Below are 23,023 nucleotides of genomic sequence, written 5' to 3' on the forward strand. Positions count from 1 at the left end.
ACCTCAAAATGAACATTGGGAACTCCTGATCAACCCATGAATCCCCCAAATTCACACTGGGGGCACCTGAACCTCCCCAAATTAACCATGAGGGCACCTGAACAACCCCAGGTTTACCTTGGAGCCATCAGAACCACCCCAAAATTAACCTCAGGGGCACTTGAACCTCACAAATTCACAATGGGGGCACCTAAACCCACCAAAATTAAACCTTGATGCTCAAGGGGGGCATCTGAATTCCCCTCCCTCAAAAAAGAGGGGAGGGAGTTCAGCACATAAAATTAAGCTGTTAAAATAACCAGTCACAAAACTTCCTCTTTGAAACAAATTTGCTCCCCCCATACCTCTTTTTCTCCAATAATTAATTTTTACAGGTTTTAAACCCATCAAAAATGTGTCCAAATGCCTCTTGATTCAACTCTCTATAAAATTTTAATGACTGTGTTCCTGTTAACTAAATATTTGAAACAGAAAAATAACCAGAACTACATTTGCTTTTTTTTTTTTAAACAATAAATAAGCAACTTTGTTGTTGGCTTTTTTTAACAAGAATGAAATATAAACTTTGCACATCCAAAATACAATATACAACTTATTTCCAAAAGGATTTCCTGATGACAGAAACAGTAAAACCAGCTGATGAACTCAAGTTTTCCTGTAGAGATCAGTGATGTTGTTTGTTGCAGCTTTTTCTTCCAAATTCCACAATTCCCTGATGGATTTTCCTACTTGGAGAGTGAGGTGTGGGGCTCCAGGGTTGGATTTTGGTCAGAGACTGGTGGAGTAAACATTTGGTGGTGATGGTAAATTTGTTACCTTTAAGACTGACAAAGTGTGAATGTCTCCAAGACACCAAGATGAATTTTATTTTTGGGAAGGCTGGTGGGGTAAGGTCAAGGAGGATTTTTAGACTTAATATTTTATCCAGCTGGAATGGCTCCCTTTCCAAAAAAAAAACCCAAAAAGTGGTGAGGGCTGTGTGGTCAAAACCACAACAGCAGAGGTGAACAATTACCTAGAAATGAAGTTGTATCAGTTTTCCATAACACAGGAAACAAGAGATTCCCATAAAAAGGATTTGTTGTCAAACTTCACTCAGAAACACAGAGCTGCAGTGGAACAGCAGCAAAGTTCATGAACAAACCACTCTGAGGTGTCCAGAGCTCCCTGCCTGCTTCATGTGGAGTGCAGCTGGTTTTGTCTCTCAGTCTCAGCTTTCCTCTCCTGCCTGTGGGTCATGGCAGCCCAAAAAGTGATTTTTTTCAGCACTTCCTGCAGAAGTTTGGATGGCAAGCAGGGAATTTGGTTCTCCAAGAGAGTTGCATTCTTCCCAATGCAGTCAAGACACAGCCTGAGGAAGGGAGATAGGAAAAAAAAAATAAAATGGAAGGAAATGGTTTATATTCTAACACATGAGACCTAATAAAAGCTGGTGATGTGCATTAATGACAGGTGTTAATTACAGGTGTTGTGGGTGCACCAGTGATTAACCTGCTGTGCAGCATCACACACTGAAGGGTTCAAGTATTTCCTGAGGAAGTAATTGAGTATTTCACCCAATTCCTGCAGGAAATGGCTGAAACATTTAGAAATGTTCTCACCTGGCACAGTGGGAGGTGTCCCTGCCCCTGGATGGGATTTAAGGTCCCTCCCAGCCTCAGCCATTCAGGGATTCTGTAACTCTGACTCACCTGAGCAGGGAATAGGGCTGAGTCTGAAATATCAACAAGTCACTGCAGTGACCCTGATCAAGAGAAAAAAAGAACCATTAGAATGACAAACAACTTCCCTACCTCAGCAGTTTTCTCCATTAATGTCACACTTGTTACCATGTGCATGATTTAGAAATATTAAACTTGACCAATTATTTATAAGGAATCTGAATTACAAATTCCTTTTTATTTTGTTAGTCAAGAATCAGGTGGGAATTCCTCAGTGGAAACAGTGGTGTGTAAATTATAATTAATTTACAATAATTTCCTCAGTAATGGTTTCAGTTACCAATTTGAGCAAATTGTTTCAGCCAAACTCAATCTGGTTTTGTTTTTTTCAATTAAAATCCTATATATAAATATATTTATTAATTGATTTGCTCAGTTTTGGACTCCCCACCTGTGGAAGTGTCCAAGGGATGGATGATAACTGGACAGTGGGAGGTGTCCCTGCCATGGCAGGGGGTGCATTAAATGAAATTTAACCATTCCATGAATTGGTATCAATTCAATTATCCCAGTGATGGGATTTACTGTGCAGTTTACTGACCGTGTCCATATAGAGCAAATCATCTTTGCTGCCCCCAAACACCATCACTTCTCCCTCCTGCCCAAGGCAGGCTGTGTGCCACAACCTGCAAGTCAAACCAGAAACACAATGCAATGAGTGCCCAAGAAAAAGGACTTGTGTGTTACCAGCAAGACAAAGCCATTATTTCACAGGTTAAAAATCACACTTCAAAATCTATTACTTGTTTGTTTAATAATATAAAATAAGAGAGCAATGTAACTCCCCACCTAAAGAGAGTTATTTCCATACAGACCAATATATTTTGTCATTATTTGACTTTTCTATACTCTGGGTATATAAGCTTTGTCTTATTTATCACCACAGTGGAAAATTTTTTAGGCAATTCTACAAACCAAGCTTTATCTTTTGCAATTTTCCACTTTCTTTGGTTCAGAAGGATCATTTTCCAATGGCTGTCAGCCTGGGGGGCTCTCAGACCCCTGAGCTCTTGGATCTCCAGTTACCCTGTTCCACTCTTACCCTTCCCCCAGAGTTCTGGGATCACTTGCTGGGAGTCATAACTTACATCCAAGACCCCACAAAAGCAAAGCCTGATTTTATAATCATTCAGAAAGATTCTGCCCCTTCAGCAGCCACCCCCTCATGGGGTTTATTCTCCATGATCAGATTTTTCTGGTCTGCCATCACTACTGACGGACTTTAGAACCAAAATCAAATACACCACTGAAGTTTCATGCAAAAAAAAAAAAAGTAAAAATCAATGTTCCCATTTTCTTTGTCCTTAGGAGGTTCCTCACCTTTTCCCTTCCTCATTGCTGTGGACAGATCTGTCTGTGCCTGCTCTGCATTAGGGGAACTCTGGGCTTGGTCACGGAGAACACTGGGAAGCCTTTCCTGCCTGGGCTCTGCTGACATCCTAGCTTGCAACCTGAGGCTTTTCCTACTGCCTGAGAGTTTGTGTCCTCCCATGGGCTGCTCTAACTTATCACCTAAACATTCTAACAAAGCATGTTATTGAAATCACACAGGGCTCTTGCAGCTACAGCAACAGCATTACATGGGGATGAAAACAGTGGGAATCCAGGGGTTAAACAGTTTGTTCTCTATTTCAACCCAGCATGCAAAACGTTGGATGAAGTAAAACTGATGGACAGAGAGAGGAACAGTGTTTTCAACCAATTCAAGATTACCTGAGAAGGAATTTTTTTAGAAACTGGAGGGTGAAGGAAATTATTCTCTACAGAATTTAGGGAGGGAATCAGAGTTGCAGCAGCATCAGGAAAAGACACTCATGAATTTTATTACAAAATAAGAGGAATATAGAAAAGAAGTACACATAGATGCATGACTGCCCTGCATTTTATTTTAAGAGCAACTGAACTGATTCAAAGCTTTTCCAGCTGCAGAGATCCTGCAGAATATAAAATTCTGGTACAAATACTTGACATGTAACCAGTTGAATGTATGGACAGGCTTTTGGTGTGGCTCCTTTTATCCATCCTTTTTCCCAGGAGCCATCCCAAACCCCTCTGGCCACACCCAGGTGACCCTGCCTTGGCAAGGGGCTGGACTGGAGATCTCCAGAGGTCCCTTCCAACTATAAAATCCTGAGAATTGCTGAAAAAGTCAATGAGGTTTTGGGGTTTGGCTGAAGGAAGGTTGAGGTCCTTTAGTTCTGTACAGATTTAGGTGCAGGAAAGATCCTCAGCCCTACAACCCAAATCCCAAAATCCCCTGGAAGTGCCTGGGAAGCAGTGGGGTTCAGGAATCCCTGATCCCCACAGAGCAGGGCACAGAGGTTATTCCAACTGAGCTGCTGCTCCACAAAACATGCCAGGGAAATCCCACCATGGGGAAACTTTGGGATACTGAGCACAGACCCCTGGCTGCTCCTGCTGTGCTGTGTTTAAAGACTCCTCAGTCCTTAAAGATCATAAAAATAAAAATCATGTAATGAAAATCTTTGGTGAGGATGAGGTCTGAGTTTATTTGAAAGAGTTTGAAGGGTAAGAAGGGAGAAAAGTTGGTTTAGCTGTGGCTGTTGTGTTTAAAAGCCCAGAACAGGATAAAACAGGAAAAAAGAAATAATCAAGGTAAAGATATTTCAGTAACAAGGCAGGGAGCAGAGCAGAACTGGACATTTTTGTATTAGAAAAAATGATAGAAAATTGTGTTGGGAGTTTCTGGGTGAATGCAGGGAATGAATTCAATGGAAATCTAAATATTTACTATCTACAGCAAATCAGTTCAATAGTTTTTAACTTAGAAACACAGATAATGCTTCAAACACTGGGTTAACACTCAATTTTGCTTTTGAACCCTGAAAGAGGCATCAGCTTTTGCATGGTTCTGTCCTCCCCTGTTTCTAATCATGTATTAACATTAATGAGCTTTTATTATTCTCCTTGGTTAATTCCTCCAATTTTTATGGTTTTGTTTAATAACAGTAATTTCTCCAAAGCACCAGGTCAATTGGACACCCAGATCCTTCACCACAAAAAAAACATCTTTTCATGCAAATAAGCATCAAATGCACAAATTAAAAATTAGGTATGAAGGTAAAAAAAAGGTGTTAAAGCAGACTATTCAACCACACTGCATTAATATTCTAAAATATCCTTTAAAAAGGGGTTCATTTTGAAGAATGATTCTATTTCAGCACACATGGTTTATGTTTCTCTACCTGGGCCTGCTCTTGGGCAGATGGGTGAGCTGCTTCCATCCATTTGTAGCAATGCTGTGGATCCAACCATCACCTGCAATGTGTAAACACTCATTAATGAGCTTTTTGGGACAAAAAAAATATCTTTTTATTCACACAAACAGCTCTAAGAGCATGTTTATTTAGATTACAGTAGCATCAGTTCTTCACAAAGCTGCATCTTTCTACTCTTTGTAATTTAATGTTGTCCTGAACTCTCACTGCACTGAAATCTGGAATTAAAACAAACCAAATCTCTTTCTTTTGGGTAAATCAAGAAAATCATCTCCTCCCAGTGGATTTATCTGTGAAATTATTATTTATCTTAATATAATTTTGGCTAATTTCAGGTTTTTTCATGGAAACAAGCTGCCCTTTCCACAAAAGCTGCTCCTATGAACTATCCCACACCCTGTTTGTGTGACCTAAAATGCACAATAGAATTATAATTAATTAGCTTGCTCTCAATTACTTACTCAAAGGAACATTATCAGAGCTTAGGCCACCAAACAGGAAAAGTCTGTCATCCCCTATGGGGGTCAGGGTGTGCCAGGAACGATCTCTGGGCTTCTCTCCACTGATATTAATCCTGGTGAAACCAAAAAAAACCACACATTTTCCAACAGTGCTGACAATTCATCTGGCAGAACATTTCTGTTTGTTCTAGAACCACTTTGGGTACTTCCCCCAGTGAAAAAATAGATTAAATAGCCAAATAAATGCCATGTACATGAAGGGAAACAGTGAATTGAGATGAAAAGGGATCAATCCTGGGGGGTGCAGGCTCTCCACTGCCAGGAAAATGATTTTAAATGACACAAGGATTGTGGCTTTACCTCTGATCCAAAAGCTGCCAACTATTCAACATGGAGCTCACCCAGATTTTGAAATAAATATTAATAAAGAGGAGATTTCCTAAGTACAAAACAGATGGAGGTTTATTATTGATAAAAAATAGAGAGTTGGAATCTGTTTCAGCTGAGCTGCATGGAAATTGATTTTATTTTAGTTGGGTTTGCATGAGAATGTGAACAGTAAAGATCCTGATATCCAAAAAAAAAACAAACCAGTTTTCAGAGATAAATAAACAGGGATTGCAAAAGTGCCCTGCTAAACTTGGCACTCAAGTTAAGGCCAAGTTGCAATATTTGTTTGAATCCAAGAGAAGAAAAGAGGCTTCTAAACTTGGCCAAGGGGCTTTGATTGTAAAAAAAAAAAAAAAAATCAAACAGATATTGACAATTGATAAAATATAAATTTTCATGCACAAGAAATTATCCCAGTACCAGAAATAACCAAATATTGAATGACAATTTAGAGCTCAAGCAACTTTCAAGGGAAAGCAACTTCTGCTGAAATGAATTTTGCAATCCCCTGCTGGATGATAATCCTGGGTTAACAGGTTCCTGTGATGCAATTCCTTAAGAAAGCTGAGTAGAGTTGAGTAAGAAAAAAAACTTGACTGGTTAGTAAATAAAATCATTATTTATTAATAAATAATTATTGGTTCCTTTTTTGATTAGGAGTTGAAATAAATAATGAATAAATAAATATGAACACTTTATCTCCTGTGAGGTGCCAAAATCAACAGACTGAACATTTTTTTTTTCCCCAATATCTTAAGTTTTTTCTTTTTTTTTAGTCTTAAATCTCTTTTTTCAATCTCTCAAAGACTCTGCAGAGGTGCTGCAATAGCTGAGCAGAAGATTCCTAAATTTACAGTGATCCAATATATTAATATTTTTATATATACTATACTAAATCATGGATAAGTGTTATGAGCTATTCTTGGATCACAATATAGAAATAATTTGAATTTTGGAAAAATCTTCATTTTTTAGGATTTCATGGTCTTTTATGGTCTCTTCCCAATTTGTGCTGTAATTAGCCCAACTATAGCCAGTAAACTCAGCATTCCCAAAGCCCTAAAACCTGGAATTCCATATGGATAAATGTACCCAGCCTGAAAATGAGGGTGTTAAATCACTCCATGCTGTGCTTTAAACAGCACCACCAATGCTCTGCTGCAGAGCAGGAAAAGTTTAATAACCACTATCAAATTCAATTCCACTGAAATCACAATCCAGCAGCTGCTAAAAGTCCCCAAACCCTCATTGTCCTCTTGGAAAAGCTGCAGGAATAGCTCTGGAACTGTTTAACAATATGTTTCCATCTTCTAAATTCAGCTTTAAGTGTTACAAAAGGCAAACTTACCTTCCAGACCAAGTCCAAGTGTCTAAATTGAGGCAGTGCAAATCATTCATTCTGGTTTGCTAAAACAAAGAAATAAAATCCCACTTGGGTTATTTGAAGCAAACAATAAACAAAGTATTTCAGTGAGGCCTTCCTGGGACAGAATATTCCAAGTACCAACAGTTGGAAGAAATCTGTACCCACGTGCCTTAATAGAAATCTGATTTATGTGGCAGATGAAAAGCTTTTCTCCTCACAAAAACCATGCAACTCTCAGGAAAGTGCTTGGCAGAAATATTTCCAGTCATGCAACAGCACTATGGGGCCAATTTTAGCTTCTAAAAGTGAAGAACTTTGTGGTATTTATCCAGTTCCTGCAAATGTTTTTAACTTCCATCCACAGAACTCCTGGCAGGGAAATGCAGAAGGTGTTTGACTCTCCTATAGTTGCCTGGTGTTATTTTCCTTGACACTGGGATCAGCAGTTTGTATCCTCCTGTCTCACTACTCCTCTGAGAATCCTGTGCTGTACTCTGTGTATTCCCAGAAAAAGTCCATCATTTGTGCTTTTCCCTTTTCTCCTTTCAGCAAAGTTTTAGGACTCTTTGGCATTTGCCATAAAAATGGGAAATCTTTCCACTTGCTTATCTGCCTGGGCTCTGAGATGGAGGGAGGAGTCTCTGACTGCCTTGGGGTGCTGCAGAAGGTGACAAAAGCATTTCTTTGCTTGACTGGGAGCTGTGATTCCCCCTGAGGACTACAAAAACCATCTGGGAAATAGGGAAATGTTTCTTGCCTTACCTTCCAACTCCTTTTCTCCCTGGGCAGTCCATAGATCTATTAGAAAAAGCCTTTCTCCAGCTTGCAGATCCTCTGAGGCAGAGCTAGGCTGAAAGGAGGGGTTGTACCCCTGGCAGTGAGGCTGAGGGACTCCAGAGCTGTGCAGCAGAGCTCTGGGGAGTCTCTCAGGGATTTCAGGGAACAGCAAGGTTTTCAGGAATGCTGCAACCTCCTCTGCCAAGTAGTGCTAATCCTGCTGGCCTGGGAAGGGAATGGGAACCAGCATTTTTGGGGAGGGCATCAGGAGAAAGGGAAGCAGATTGTGAGGGTTTGGGGCATTGCCTGAGCCATTTAATCCCTCAAGAGGGTGACTGAAAACAACTAAGTGTGGTCCAGGTGACAGCCAGGGGACAGATCTGTCTTCCATGCCAGCTCTGTCCTGTTTCCTGCTCCTTCTGGTGGCTTTGAAGGGGGTGAGGGGATCAAATCATCCAAGCAAAAAGCAAAATGCAGTTTTCTGTACATTTGGGGCAAACCCAACATCCTGGCCTGTACAACTGGGAATATCCAATCATGTTGGAGTAATACAATTTGATATGAAGGATACCTATCAAACAAAGTTGCTGTTATGTTGAAAATTAAGGTTTCAAGAGGATCCTGTTCAAGACCTCCTTGCTGGCTTTCCTTTCCTAGGCATTAGGCAGAAGATGGAGAAGTTTTCTGTTTCCTGCTCTCTGGGAAATCAGTGTGTTATAATTTTTGCATTCTCATGATTCAACAGCTGGACAGATGCAGAATTACAGCAGCCTCATTTTGAATTCCAAACACCACCAGCTGTCCAAAATTCAGGCATTTAACAAATGAAAGCACCTTTCTACCCAACCCTTCTCTGGGAAGCTGGAACCACACAGGTTTATAGGATCATCACTTGCCACACACTTCTCCTGTAATTTCTCATGGATTTCTGCTTCCTGCTCTCTGACATCATTCTGCTGCCAATCCTAAAATGCTTTTTAATTGGCTTAAGAGCACCAAGCCTCCTAAAGGGGTTGGCATTTCCCTTGGAGCTCCAAGGGCTCCTGAGACCCTCTGCTGATCTCTGGCAAGTTCATTTCTTTGCAGCCCAGGGCATGTTAAGCAGGACCTGCTTTGTCTCAGGATTAGCACCATGAAAGGCTTTAAGGGTGACATTATTCCCAGCTCACTGCTGGACATGGAATTCTGCAGCTCTCCCTTCTGGATTTCCAACCAAAAGCTATTCCAGCTCCAATTTTGCCAAGAGAAGGATTGCAGCTCCATGGATCTTCTGCTCTTTGCTGACAGGGAGGGGTGACAGGAAATCTCAACATGCTTACATTAAGGCACCAGATGTGTGAGGAGCTGCTGCAAAGACTTTGGTTTATTTACTTCATTCTCAACATGAAATTTTTCCACTTAAATCAAACACAAGACTCACATCAACTTCTGGACTAACTTGCCTTCCTTCCCACTTTGTCCCATGTCTGTTTTTCCAGGGGCTTACCTGAAGGAACTGAGTCCACATAACACTTCTGAGCCTGTTTTCAAATGATTCCTGGTACAACTGATTCTCATCATCATCATCATCATCATCTTCTTTTACCAGTCTAGCTCCAAGTTTGGAAAAAGGTGCCCTTTCCTCCCAGAAAGATGAATAGGAGAAGCCTCATGACACTTCCTGGCCCTTTCTGGTTCCTTGCAGAGCCTTTTCCCTGGGAAGATTTGTATTATGGTGAACTAGAAGGAGAAGGAGGAGCAGAGCAACCCCGTGTTTGCTCCTTAATTTCTGGAGAAAAGCAAAACTTCATCCTTTGGGGAGGAATTATTCCTGGTGTCAGGAAATTTAGTGGATTTCTGCTGTCTTTAGCTTTTTCTTTTCATGACTTACATTAATTCCTCAAGCCCCACTGAATGTTCCCTCACCTTTTTATGTTTCCTTTCATTTATTTCTAGGATAGAAAATGGATCAATAATAATCATTGAGGTGAAAATTACACTTGCTGCTCTCCTACAGAATTAAACAGCTTTCCACAATTTCACTCTTCTCTGACATGGGTTCCCAAGTGGTTTCACTGAAATTTAGCAAGTTTATAAGGAAGCTGAAGAGAAAAACCTTTTGAGATCAGAATGCTGTAGTCAAACAGAGTTAAAGAGAAGCCTGAGGGCAACTCCTCTGAGGGCAGTGGAGGAATGACAGGTGAGCTCCAGCTAAATCAGAATTTCACTGGCAGAGGCTGCATGAAAGCCCAGCTGGAGTCACAGAGCAGTTCAAGAGTGCAGCAGCCCCAGGGTGAGCACAGAGCCCTCAGTGACATCCCTGAGGCTTTGGAGGTGCTCAGGAGCAACTGACAGGATCAAATTATCCAAGGGACCTTTACATCTCCACATTTGGGATTTTCCCCTCTCAGCTCCCTGAGGGAGGAGCAGGACTTGTGGTCAGCAAGGGTTCAGCTGTGAGCACACAGGACAGAGCAAGTCCAGAGGCACAGGGCTCACTCCCATTTTTCCATCTCCTCAAATATCTTTATTTCCTTCAGCTATTTGCAAACCCAGTTTGTCCAAGCCTGCAGCTCTGGGAGGTGCTGAGTGCAGCTCTCTCAAGTTTGAGTAACAATTCCAGAGATCCTGAATCAAAGGTCACACAATGGCAAAAACAAACAGGATCAATTTTAACTATTTTCTGTTTGCTCTGGAGAGGCACTACAATAAAAATTTCCTGCAGGAGTGGGAAGTGGCTGGACATGGTGTGGTCACTCTGCCCCTGCCTGCTGTGTGGGGCTGGTTTCTGTCTGGAAGGAGTGCAGATTTGCCAAAGGAATGTTCCAGCAGGAAAACCAGGGAATGGGGAACTAAGTGCAGTTCTACACTGCTTTGTTTGCCAGGCTTTGGGAATCCAGGGCTGAGGCTGTGGCAGCTTTCCAAGGTGGAGCTGGAATATGTTCATCCCCAAACTAATTCCTTCTCTTTTCTAGACCAGAACTACAGGAACACAGCACTGGGGGCTCTCAGGAGCTTCTTCACTGTCACTTTTTGGAGATAGAAAACATCCAGGCTCATCCTCTAGCTGAGTAGGATTAAAGGTTCTAAATCAGCTGTAGTGAAAAGAGCTAAAAACTTGAATTAAAAATAAAACACAAGAGTGCACAGTCACTGAAATTGGGAGGGTTTTTAACTTGCCTTACAGGAGCTGTTTCTTACATCAGTGCTTCAGCAGAGAGGAACTGAGTAGAAAATCTCCTTTAATTAGCACTGGAGAAATTCCAAGTGTTGCTGAGAGGTTTCAGTATCTCCCTGCTTACCAGTGGTGGCTTCATGGATTTTAGGTACAGATAATCAGGGGGATGGTGCCTATGGCTTTTTTAAGTTAGAAAAAGTCAGGAAGAGTTAAAATTGCACAGCCACAACTCAACTCTACATTAAATATGCACAGATTGCATCCTTCTGTCTATTACCTCTTCCAGACAGCTGTGTTTCAGTCACTTATGTGCAAAAAATGGCAAAATTCAATTATAAAATCTGTTATTTACCAGACAATCATCTGTTTTTACCTTTTTTGGGACAATCATTAATATTACAGACAGAAATATTCTTCTTTTTGTAGAGACTGATGACAAGCAGCATCCTGGATTCAGAGCCCTGAACATCCAGGTAAGGCCAAAAATATTTGGGATTTTTTTTTCCTACTACAAAATGACAAAAAAAAAAAAAAAAAAATCCTGCCAGGAAAATAATATGATTGACAAGAAAATATTGAATTACCAGCACTCTTCCTCCAAAGATGTAACCTTTATTTCCCAGCACAGCACATGTGTGAGCTGCTCGAGGCTGAGGTGGATCTCCACCCTGAAAGAACAAAATAATCCTTCAGAACACCAGCAAATCTCCTGGACACTTTTATTTTCTGATCTACAAATCATCAGGATCTGCTACTAAAAGCTCTGGAAAATCTTGAAATCTGATGTTATTTATATGTCAAGAAGCCTCCCTGTGTAAATCAGAACTAAATGTGGCAAAACTGGTTTTTACTTTGCAATGGTAATTTCAGATTTTGCATTTGGTTTTATAGGGACTTTAGAACATCTTGTAAAGACCATAAAATGCTGCCAGACACTCTTTAAAATACACAACTGAGTTCTTCCATAAACTCACCTGGATTTTATGAACTTTATAGAGTATTTTCATCTCAATAAGGCAGAGCTCTCCTGTTATCTGTGACAGTTTATCCATGGGAATTACACATGGAGAGGATTTTCCAAAGGGCTGGTGCCAGGCTGGGAAAACTGGGGGTGTTCCTCTGGAGAAGGAGCTCCAGGGAGAGCTCAGAGCCTAAAGAGACTCCAGGAGAGCTGGAGAGGGACTGGGGACAAGGGATGGAGGGACAGGACACAGGGAATGGGACACTGCCAGGATGGGTGGGATAGTGGGAATTGGGAATTCCTGGCTGGGCTGGGATCCCCAGATTTGCTGTGGCTGCTCCTGGATCTCTGGCAGTGCCCAAGGCCAGGCTGGACATTGGGGTTGGTTGCTTGTCCCAAATTTCTAGAGCACAATAATTCCTCAAAACTCAGTAAAATCCCAGTTGTGTCAAGATGTGAGACTAAAAACCACTCACTCGAATTGCTGGTTGAGACCAGGTCTGTGTGGTTGTATCAAAAACATGAACATCATTGTGCCATCCCCAGAATATCTGCCCTTCCTAGGAGAAATGAAAAAAAAACCAAATTAAAACAATACATCTTTTATTCTAAATGAATGAGACTAACCTGGAAGGAATCTGCCCAAACAGGAAATACAGTAAAATAGGCAATTTCATTAAAAGATGGGATATTTTTAACAATGCTGCAGCAGCTTAGATTGAAGGGCAGCAGCACTCAGGGATGTCTGGAAATTGGCTTTGGGCCCAAACATCAGACACTGCAGCAAATTTCACCTTCTAAATTTTATTGTAACACACTAAGAAATAAATAATTGTAAAGAAAACAATTCTTGTGTGTCAATCTCTAATATTTGATGTCAGGAGCTTCCTGTCAATACTCTGCTCAGTCATCTCTGTATTAATGAGAAGGAATTACTGTGGGAAAGTTGGTAATCCAGGCATCTTTCTGCAGAATAAATTCAATAAATGAACCCAGAGTATTTGGCAATGAGACTTTGGAAGCTCTGAATTCCCTAATGTTACTTGAAAGAACTAAATTATAAAATGTTCTGGGAGTTTCAGCTTTAAAATATGCCCTCAGATTAAAATCCTGCTTTGACAGCATTTAATTCATGGCACTCCCAGCCCAGCACTGGGAACTTGGAATGTGTGGAACAACCACAGCTCTCAATGTGCAATATCTGGGATTTCAAACCTTAAAAAGATTCCAAATGTGCATTTCTGCTGATGCTATAAATAAAAGAAAAATCTGATTTTTCAGATGATAAAAAGGATTTTTTTTTCCCCCAATCAAATCAGTGGGAATGGGGACAAATTTCTTACCCAAAATGCATCGTGGACATCGAAACAATCACTGAGCTCATTGTGCTTCCTGCAGCCATAACCTCCAAAATAAATTAGCCTGAAACAACAAAACCACTTCATTGAGCTCTTCTGTAAATAAGATTAAAATGAATAAGCTGCAATAATGATTTGGTTTACTATTGTATTAGCAGTAATAAAAATAATGTGAATATTTTTTGTTGCACCAGATGATGCAAACACAACCAAGCTGAAGGTCACAGCCACACCCTCAGCAAATCTGACTGAAACCCACACCAGGAAATTATTCAAGACACCTCAAAATCTCTGTTCCTCTCCCCAAAAGTTTATTTCCAGTGCTGTTTTCAGGCAAAAATGGGAAATGACAGCCAGACAGTGAAATGCCTCCTTCTGCCCTGCCCTAGTGAAATTCCTGTGCTCCTGCTGCATTTTTGGCCTTCTGTGTCCAACTTTTGGCAAGAAATGTTCTCAAGGTTTGTCCCACAGGACATAAAAAGTCTTTTTTTGGCTTAAAATAATTTTTTTCTCAATCAGGCACTACTGAATCCCCCATTGCAAGGATCCTCACACACCTGCCAGTCCAATATTCCACCCAGGAAAGGACCATTCATAAATCATCTTTTTTTACATCAAAAGGTTCCATTCTATCATTTAAACAGGTGATTTTCTCAGCATGCAGATGGCACAACACTCTGAATAAATGCATTTATTGGAACAGTTTTGTGTTAACAGCTAGGGAGCTGTTCAAATACCTGTATTTTCCTATCTCTTGCAGTTAAATTAGAATTACAAAACCAAGATGTGGCACCCAGGGGCATTGCACAGCTTATGCAAAACCCATTCAGATGTGGAGTCCAGAAAAAGATAAATCATTTCTATCTGATATAAATCACATTCTGACTTGTTTGCAACAGATTTAATAAAAAAATCACTGACAGGGCACCTGCTTGTGGTCACTTCTGCTTCATTATCCAGATATTTTCCATAATAAACACAAAATCTGGAGTATTTCTGTTTAGCCAAGTGTTTTCTAAACACATTTAGTCACTTTTCCAACACAAATGTCCAGGCTGACTCAGCCCTTGCAGGATAATCACTGAAATGCCTTTGCAGCTGCCAGCTGTTAAAATCCTTGGAAATAAACTCTAATGGATTTACTGCAGGTAATAATTTAATGTGTAAAATAACAAACAGAACAGAGAAAGTAATTTTGTACTGTTTTTAATGTGTTAAAATCATGTAATAGATGCATAATAGCTTTCTAAAGTATAAAACATTTCCTAAATATCTCACCCTTCTCCTAAAGTGGGGTTTTATTTACCATTAGTTCAGCTCACATGGGAGGAAACTGTTACAAAGTTGTTAAAAATCAGAGTTTCCTCCATCCCAAACCCAGATTCTCTTCACTTTTTAACACTTTCTCTCTACAATTAACACAAATTAATTTCTATTTCTAATGTGTTACCTGTTTTTGTACACCCAGCAGGAAAGTTTGTCACGAGGTGTGGGAGGTTGACCTTTAAAATTTGTGATTTTTTTCCACCTGTAGGTTCCGGTTTTTGTTCTCAAATTGACATAATACAGCTTGAAAGGAAAAAGAAATCACAATATTTTCAGTATAAAGCACAAATCACCACCAGAAAAAAAAACCCACCACCCCCAGGAGCCTGGAAGTAAAAGAGGAACTGAGTTTACAATGGCAAATACACCCCAAAACCAAAATTAAATGGGAGAGTTGGCAGAAAGTTTCAAGAGAGGCTCCATTTCACTGATTTTCTACTCAGGAGTCAACTCTGACTTTATCTATATAATGATAAAACAACTGATTTCATCTGTTTTGTTAATTCAGTTTTCAGTTACAAGGAAAGCTGCTAGCTCTATTTTAATCTTAATTATTACCTGATTATTTAAAGCAGTGAATTGCTATCAAAGAGCAAAAATAAAAGTGATATTCAGAGCTTTATTTAAACTATCAAAATATTTTTAAAAACCACTTGGGAAAGCACAGGCATAAATATAGAAAGTTTACAAAAAATAAAGCTTTTCCTGAAATTTCTCTTTAATTCAAATATAAATTCACCAGATAAACAACAAGGTCAGTATTAGTAATTATTAAAATATAATGTTATAGAGGAAAATAGACTGCAATACCCGATTGCTGTATCCTTTATCATCAAATCCCCCAAAAATGTACAGCTTGCCATTGATGCTGGCCCCACAGCTGCCTGACATGGAGGTGGGTAACTCCCCTTCCATCAGGTGCATTGTCCTGCAATTGGAAAAAAAATACATCATTACCCTTCAAATCTGCCAAAATGAACAATCCCAAATAGGTTTATTTTTAGATTTAAAAGGTGAAAATACAGTTTGGGCCATAACTAGGATTAGGAGCTCCAGGTGAAGTTGGGCTCCTGTGGTGGAAAGAACTTCTGTTTATAAAGTAGCTTGATTTACTGGAGGTGAGATTAACATTAGAAGTGCTTTAGTAGAGCTGAAATATGAATTATTTTAAATCTGGATATACTATTAACTCCAGGAATTCCTGAAATAGGAATGTGGCATTGCTGGGATGTCAGAAATGGAAAAGTGAGGCTCCCTGCACTCAGCTGCACATGGGAAACTGCTGAGAGCTCAGCCAGCTCAGGAGCAGATCCTGGTTAAATATAACCCTGGAAAAAAAGTTCTGTTTGACCCAGATCACTTTTCTGATCCCTGGGAGCACAAACTGCTGCACTGGGACAGCAGGGAAAACCAAGGGAGTGAGGGGGCTGTGGGCAACCCTGTCCCACAGGAAAGGGACAGCAAATCATGGTCTGTAGGGGGGAAGAAATGGGGGGAAAAGGGGGAAAATGCAGCAAAAGAGAAATGGGAAAAAAAGGGAGAGAGAGGAGAGGAGAGGAGAAGGAGAGGAACAAAAAGTGGGGGAAGAAGGAACCAAAAAGGGGAAGAGAAAATAAAGTGGAGGGGAAGAGAAAAAGGGGAAGTTCTGAGTTATTTTTGAGTTGCAATGTATATGGAATCAATACCAAAAATAATAAATACCTAACTGTAACTAGAACAAGAGCCCAAGCAGGCAGTGTTGAACTGTTCTAACATCAAAGTTAATGTACAAAAACTAAGCCAAAATAAACTGCCAAGTAAATGCACCTGTGTTAACAGAGCCTGGAGCCAACCATTTCCAACACTTCCCTGCACACAATAATTAAGACTTCAGCAAGGATTGTGTTTCCTGGAGTTAATTTTCCAGCACAGATCTGTCCTTCAGTGTTTACATTAAACACCTGCTATTTAACATGACCAACATCCCTGAAGCCTTTTCCCTGCAGAACAGTGACAAAAACCAGCTTTGGGTAATAATTCAATATAAATGAATATAAATCCAACATGAAATGCCACTTGCCATAGCCCACTGTCCATGTCATAGATCCAGAGCTCATCACTGGGCAGATAAACTTCATTTTCTTCAATGGACTGAAAGGAGAACATGCAAATGTGAAATCAGTTCTGCTTCTCCTGTTTGCACATGAAATGCCAAAGCCACGTTACTTGGCAACACTGAATGATCTTAAGGAAATCAGAGCGGGAGTCACACCCCAGTGTTAATGTTCTGATCATAAAACAAATTTATTTTAAAAATAAACAATTCATTCCTCCTCAGGAGCACTCAATAAAGGCACAGGTTGACCAACTTAACATATTGCCAAGAAAAGATGTGGAACATAATCAACCAGATTTGAAGTTCCTGAATTAAAACTAATTTTAGATACTTCTAATCAGGAGCTGTTTCCATTGGCATAGTGGAAAAATGCAGAATAAAAAGTAGAATATAAAGAGTGGACTGAAACCACAAAAAGTTACTTGTAGCAGTAATTTGAAAGACCAAGATGTCAAATATAAAGGATAAAATTAATTTTTCTGTGAAAAAAAAAAAAAAAAAAGATTTATTAAGGCATCTGAACAGAGGTCATTAGGAAAGAAAAATATTTTGGGAAATAATGATGAGGAAAAACAACAAACAGGAGAATGCAATACTCATGGTGAATAACAACTACAGCACTAATTATTGCCTTGGCACTAGAAAGGAATTAAAGCCTGGCAGTGAGCAAGCAGCCAGAGTCAGTAAATAAATAAAAACTGGCTCAAAATTAAACGAATGTGAAGAAGTTAAATACAAAACTGCAATCTAATTAGTGACAATTCAGTTGCTGATATTGATGCCTTCAAATGATGTTTTATTATGACTCTGTCAGTCTGGGAGGTGCCAGGCAGGCAGGTACATTTGAATTTTGGTCCATTTACTCTGCCCTGGGTTACAGACTCCTGGCAGCTTCTGCAACCTCCACAAGTCGACTCAGTTTAATCTGGATATGTCAGAGGTCAAGCACTTGCCCCAGAAGCAGCTCTGAGCAAACACACTGTGCCATAAATAAAAAGTTTGCTGGGCAGGAGTCCACCAGCAACATGTGAAAAGTGATTTATCTGTGCAAAGGGTTGTTTTTTCATAATACTTTCAAGAGATAAATACATTAAAAAACCTAAGAACAATTGCAAAATTTATCTGCTAAACTTCGTATACATTGTCTGTTTTGAATGTGCCACAAACACAAATTTTTTATTAGAAAACCTTTGAAAACTTTGAGCTCATTAGTTCAACCTCAGTTTTAAAGATCAGAGCATAAAAACTACTTTAGATTACCACAGATTTAGGGGATATTTAGTTATACAGAATATTAAATCCAGGAGTTTCCCACTAGAGTTCTTTGCTTGAGAATGGAAGGACAAGCTTTGAACAGTTCAAAGTTACCTTTGCCCATGAAAAATATAGATATAATATGAAATATCTTTATAGAAATAACAGCTGCCACCTGAACAACAACAGGAATTACACCAAGCACAGGTATTATCAGTTTTATGGCCAATGTGTACAGATAGACAAGATAAACAGATAAATATAAACAGAAAAATAAGGTAAAACTAAGTGGATGTATTTAATGCAGTATCATTCTTAGCTCCCTTTTGGGTTGAATTCATAGAGTTAAAAGAGACAAGGATTTACTTATGACAGAACCAGAAGTGCTCTTTTTTGTGGAAAGAAAAAAAAAAGTGTGTTTTAGGCTGTCACCAACTTGGTTTTGAAGTGACAGAAGGATTTATTTAAAGACAGAAGTGTTCTTTTTTATGAAAAAAATATTTTAAAAAAATTGTAGGTTTTAGTCTGCCACCCGCTTGTTTTTGAGGTGACAGCAAAAAGGTTTACTTATGACAGAACCAAAAGTGTTCTTTCTTTTTAATGTAAAAAAATGTTTGTGGGTTCTAGCCTGCCACCCTTGTTTTTGAGGTGACAGCAGTGCTTTCTGCGGCAGGAAAACACACTGTGAGCACCACGCATCTACTAACAAATAAAAAACGCGGAGACTCAGCAGCGAGAACATGAATTACACCCTGGAAAAACTGAGGCACAAATTTCAGCTGTTGAGGCTTGAAAGGAGACGCGCTGAGGAGCGAAGGGCGAGTGGGAAGGGACGGGAGCGAACCGGCTCCGCCAGCCCGGCCCCACACGGGCTCCGAGACGGAGGCGGCGGCACGCGGGGCAGGACAGGAGGAGGGCGCTGATGGCGGTGCCGAGCAGGGAAAGGATGGCGGCACGAGCCGTGCCCTCAGCGTCGTCCCCTCGGCGCCATCCCCGCTGTCCCCTCAGGGGTGTCCCCTCAGGGGTGTCCCCGCTGTCCCCTCAGGGGTGTCCCCTCGGCGCCATCCCCGCTGTCCCCTCAGGGGTGTCCCCTCAGCGCCTCCCGCCGCCATTCGAACGGCGCGCGGCGGCCGCAGCCAATCAGCGCCCGCGCCGCGGCCCCGGGCACCCGCCGAGGGCTGAGGGGCGGCGGGGGGACCCCTGCCCCGCCCGGGGCTCCGCTGCCCGCGCTCCTTCCCGGCTCCCCCGCCAGCCTTACTCACCACGTATCCTCCCCACACGTAGAGAAAGTTCCCGTCCACCACGGCGCAGTGGCCGCTGCGCTCCTCGGCCACGCAGAACTGATCCGCGGGGTCCGCCGCCATCTTGGGGGGGAGGAAGAGGAGGAGGAGGAAGGAGGAGGAGGAAGCGGCTCGGCTGCCTCAGGGCTCGCGTCCCGCCACCGCCTCCTCCGGGTGAAGCCGCGGCTCCGCCGCCGGTCGCTCCCCTGGGGCGGACGGGAAGCGAGGAGGGTCCAAAGTGTGTGGCGGCACCCGGTGCGCGCCGGGATGGGAGCGGACGGGGAGCAGCGCAATGGCCCCGGTGCCGGGCAGCAGTGCCGGGCTGAGGCGTGAGGCGGAATAAACCGGGCGGGAGGATGTGAATAATGCGGGAGGATGTGAATAATGTGCGCGAGAGGAGGAAAGAAGCAGGAGAACTAAACACAAACCACAGGACAAGGAGGGAGGGAGGAGCTGGATCCCAAAGCGGGACACGTTTAAGGCTTCGGGCAAGGGCATGGGGTGATGGACAAGGGGGAACGGCTTCACATTCCAGAGGGCGGGGAGGGATGGGATACAGGGAAGGAATTCCTGGCTGGGAGGTGGGGAGGCCCTGGAATAGAATTCCAGAGAAGCTGAGGCTGCCCCTGGCTCCCTGACAGTGTCCAAGGCCAGGCTGGACCGGGTTTGGAGCAGCCTGGAACAGTGGAAGGTGTCCCTGCCCATGATGAGATGAGCTTTAATGTCCTTTCCAACCCTAAACCATTCCATGGTCCTGTGGGTTCTGTGATACTACAAGCACAGCAGAACTCACTGCCTCTCTGAAGGTAAGACAAGAAACAGCAGCTATAAAAGCGTAGCTGATATTAATTAAACAGTTGGACAGTTCCAGTTTTTACTCTGTTTTATCAGCAACTGAGTCAGTTCCAGCTGAACTCTGTGTCCAGCTGGAATTAATGGAATTCAAAATAAAATAGGTACAGCTTTTCAGAATTAGAAGAGTATTTGGGAGAAACGTGCACTTTAGCATCTTATAAAATTGTAAAGATTTTCTTGTGACAGTAGCACATACATTTCCTCTGTTTTATCTAGGAGGGAAGATGTTAATAATTCACATTGATAAACTGCTAATATTATCACAGAATCTCCTGAATTGGAAGAGATCCACAGGGATCATTCAGTCCAACTCCTGTCCCTGCACAGACCCCCAACATTTCCACCCTGGGCATCCCTGGTGTCCAAACACACCTGGAGCTCTGGGAATGTCCCCATTCCCTGGGGAGCCTGGGCAGTGTCAGCACCTCTGGAACCTTTCCTGAAATCCAACCCAAAGCTCCCCTGGCACAGCTCCAGGTATTCTCTCAGTGGTGACACAGAGACCAGCACCTGTCCTGAGCTCTTAGAATGAGGTCATGTGCTGATGATGCATTGGGATGGTGGTTCAAATGCAGGAATCAGCATTTGGAAGAGGTAAAAAAAGCCCACGGGAAGCAGAGCAAACTCCATCCATAGATCTTTAGCTCAGGTAGAGCTGCAATGTGCTGTCTCAGGAGATGGCATTTTGCCAGTGGAGATTTGACAGACATGAAAATGAGCTGTTTGTCAGTGTAACAAACCAATTCCATGGATCCAGGTAGATCCATGCTGGCTGATCCTGCACCACTGGGCTCTCTCCAGCTGCTGTGATGTCCAGCAGAGCCACAGAAAGTGACAAAGATCTGGGCATGGCTTGCAGAGCTCAGTGAAACACAAGGCTGCAGCTCATGCTGGAACACTTTTCTATCTCTGGTGGGAGGCTCCAGGCAACCTCAGAGAGCCCCCAAATCCAGCAGGATGCTGTAGGAGTGTGCTTTACATTCCCTGCTTGGTCACAGCTTTAGAGAAAACTATTTTTGGGCAAGGGGCACATCCCTTCTCCAGGTGCACCTTCCTTCATGTGGCGAGACAGGAGCTGAATGGCAAGATCAGGTTTTCTTAGAATGAGAATAAGCAGTAATTTTAGCAAATAAAGGTACTTATGTAAGAATTTGGCTTATAATTTGCACCTAGCTGCATGCCTGCCACGAGAAATGAATCACATTTCCTGCCAAAATAGCTGAGACCTGTCAGATGGCAGCTCTTTGTCTGAAGAGAGCAGCAGCAGCTTCACCCATGAGCTCACTCCCCAGTGAGGAGTGATTATCAATTATGCAGTTGAGAATGGGCTATAGAAAATAACTGACATTTTCTGTCTGTCTTTGAATCCCTGCAGTCTTTTGATCAAACTCTTTCTAGAGTTGCTTTGTGAGCCTTCTGTGCAATCAAGCTGTACTTTGAGAGATGAGTGTTTGAATGAAATATCAGGTATTTTCCACTATCCTGGAAAAGTGTCCAAGGCCAGGCTGGATGAGGCTTGGAGCAACCTGGAATAGTGGAAAGTGTCCCTGCCCATGGCAGGGGGTGGAATGAGATTGATTTTAAGGTTTCTTCCCATCCAAACCATTCTGGGATGGTATGATTATGTGAAAACATCCCTGGAGAACATCCTGTGCTCACAGGACCAATTCACAGTCATTTGTATTTGGTGGATGGATATTTTGTGGCAAGAAAATCTGAAGTGAGAGAGGCTCTGGAGCACTGGAGATGCAGAAGAACCTGTGCTGGGCCTGCAGGGAAAGAGGAGGAACAAATGTTGTGATATTTACACTACCTGTAAAGGAACAAAGTGATACCCTGGATAATTGTATTGGGTAATTGTCAGTCAGAGCAAGCGTTTTTTATGGAATCAGGGAATTGTTTAGGTTGGAAAAGTCCTCTATGAAGGTGGAGTCACTGCCCCACGTCCCCACATCCCACATCCACACGGTGTTTAAATCTTTCCAAGGATGGGGACTCCACCACTGCCCTGGAAGCCTCTGCAAGGGATGGACAAACCTCTCCATGAAGAAATTCCTCCTGATGTCCAACTAAACCTCCCCCAACACAACTTGAAGCCATTTACTCTCCTCCTGTCCCTGTTCCCTGCAGCAGAGCCCGACCCCCCCGGCTCTCCCCTCCTAGCAGGGAGTTGTGCAGAGCCAGAAATTCCCCCTGAGCCTCCTTTTCTCCAGGCTGAGCCCCTTCCCAGCTCCCTCAGGAATTCTCCAGCCCCTTCCCAGCTCCCTCAGCCTCTCCTGGTGTTTCAAACCCTTTCCAGCTCCCTTCCTTTCTCCGGACACGCTCCAGCCCCTCAGTATCTCCCGTCACCAGGGGCCCGGAGCTGCCCTCAGGACTGGAGCGCCCCAGCAGCGCCAGCTCAGGGGACAATCCCTGCCCTGCGCTCTCCCAGCCCCAGTCCCGCTCCGGCGCTGTCCCCACCGGGCTGAGAGGGGCCGTGCCGGGCTGTGAGGGGCCGGCTCTGGCTGAGAGGGGCCGTGCCGGGCTGTGAGGGGCCGTGCCGGGCTGAGAGGGGCCGGCTCTGGCTGTGAGGGGCCGTGCAGGGCTGTGAGGGGCCGGCTCTGGCTGAGAGGGGCCGGCTCTGGCTGTGAGGGGCCGGCTCTGGCTGTGAGGGGCCGGCTCTGGCTGAGAGGGGCCGTGCCGGGCTGTGAGGGGCCGGCTCTGGCTGAGAGGGGCCGTGCCGGGCTGTGAGGGGCCGGCTCTGGCTGTGAGGGGCCGTGCCGGGCTGTGAGGGGCCGGCTCTG

The 23,023-nt window shown here is 42.8% G+C and overlaps 1 protein-coding gene across 1 annotated transcript; it reads right to left on the bottom strand.

Moving 5' to 3' along the window:
• Positions 1–413: 413 nt before the first annotated feature.
• Positions 414–19,786, bottom strand: KLHDC1 (kelch domain containing 1). The gene is made up of 13 exons (XM_079307866.1): positions 19,368–19,786; positions 16,816–16,886; positions 15,567–15,684; positions 14,881–14,999; positions 13,416–13,494; positions 12,549–12,632; positions 11,696–11,779; positions 7,160–7,218; positions 5,422–5,534; positions 4,928–5,000; positions 2,263–2,347; positions 1,692–1,744; positions 414–1,351 (listed from the first exon to the last, which is right to left on the bottom strand). Exons 1-13 carry the CDS (start codon positions 19,467–19,469, stop codon positions 1,177–1,179), a joined length of 1,215 nt encoding a protein of 404 aa, XP_079163992.1. The 5' UTR covers positions 19,470–19,786; the 3' UTR covers positions 414–1,176.
• Positions 19,787–23,023: the final 3,237 nt, after the last annotated feature.

The sequence above is a fragment of the Erithacus rubecula genome (assembly GCF_903797595.1).
Source record: "Erithacus rubecula genome assembly, chromosome: 6".
Classification (NCBI taxonomy): Eukaryota; Metazoa; Chordata; class Aves; order Passeriformes; family Muscicapidae; genus Erithacus; species Erithacus rubecula.

Coding starts and splice junctions, on each gene's coding strand:
- KLHDC1 (XM_079307866.1), bottom strand. CDS start 19,469: ATGGCGGCGGACCCCGCGGATCAGTTCTGCGTGGCCGAGGAGCGCAGC. Junction 15,000..15,566: donor ATAAAGGATACAGCAATCGG/GTATTGCAGTCT, acceptor TTTCCTTTCAAG/CTGTATTATGTCAATTTGAG. Junction 12,633..13,415: donor ATGTCCACGATGCATTTTGG/GTAAGAAATTTG, acceptor CATTTCTCCTAG/GAAGGGCAGATATTCTGGGG.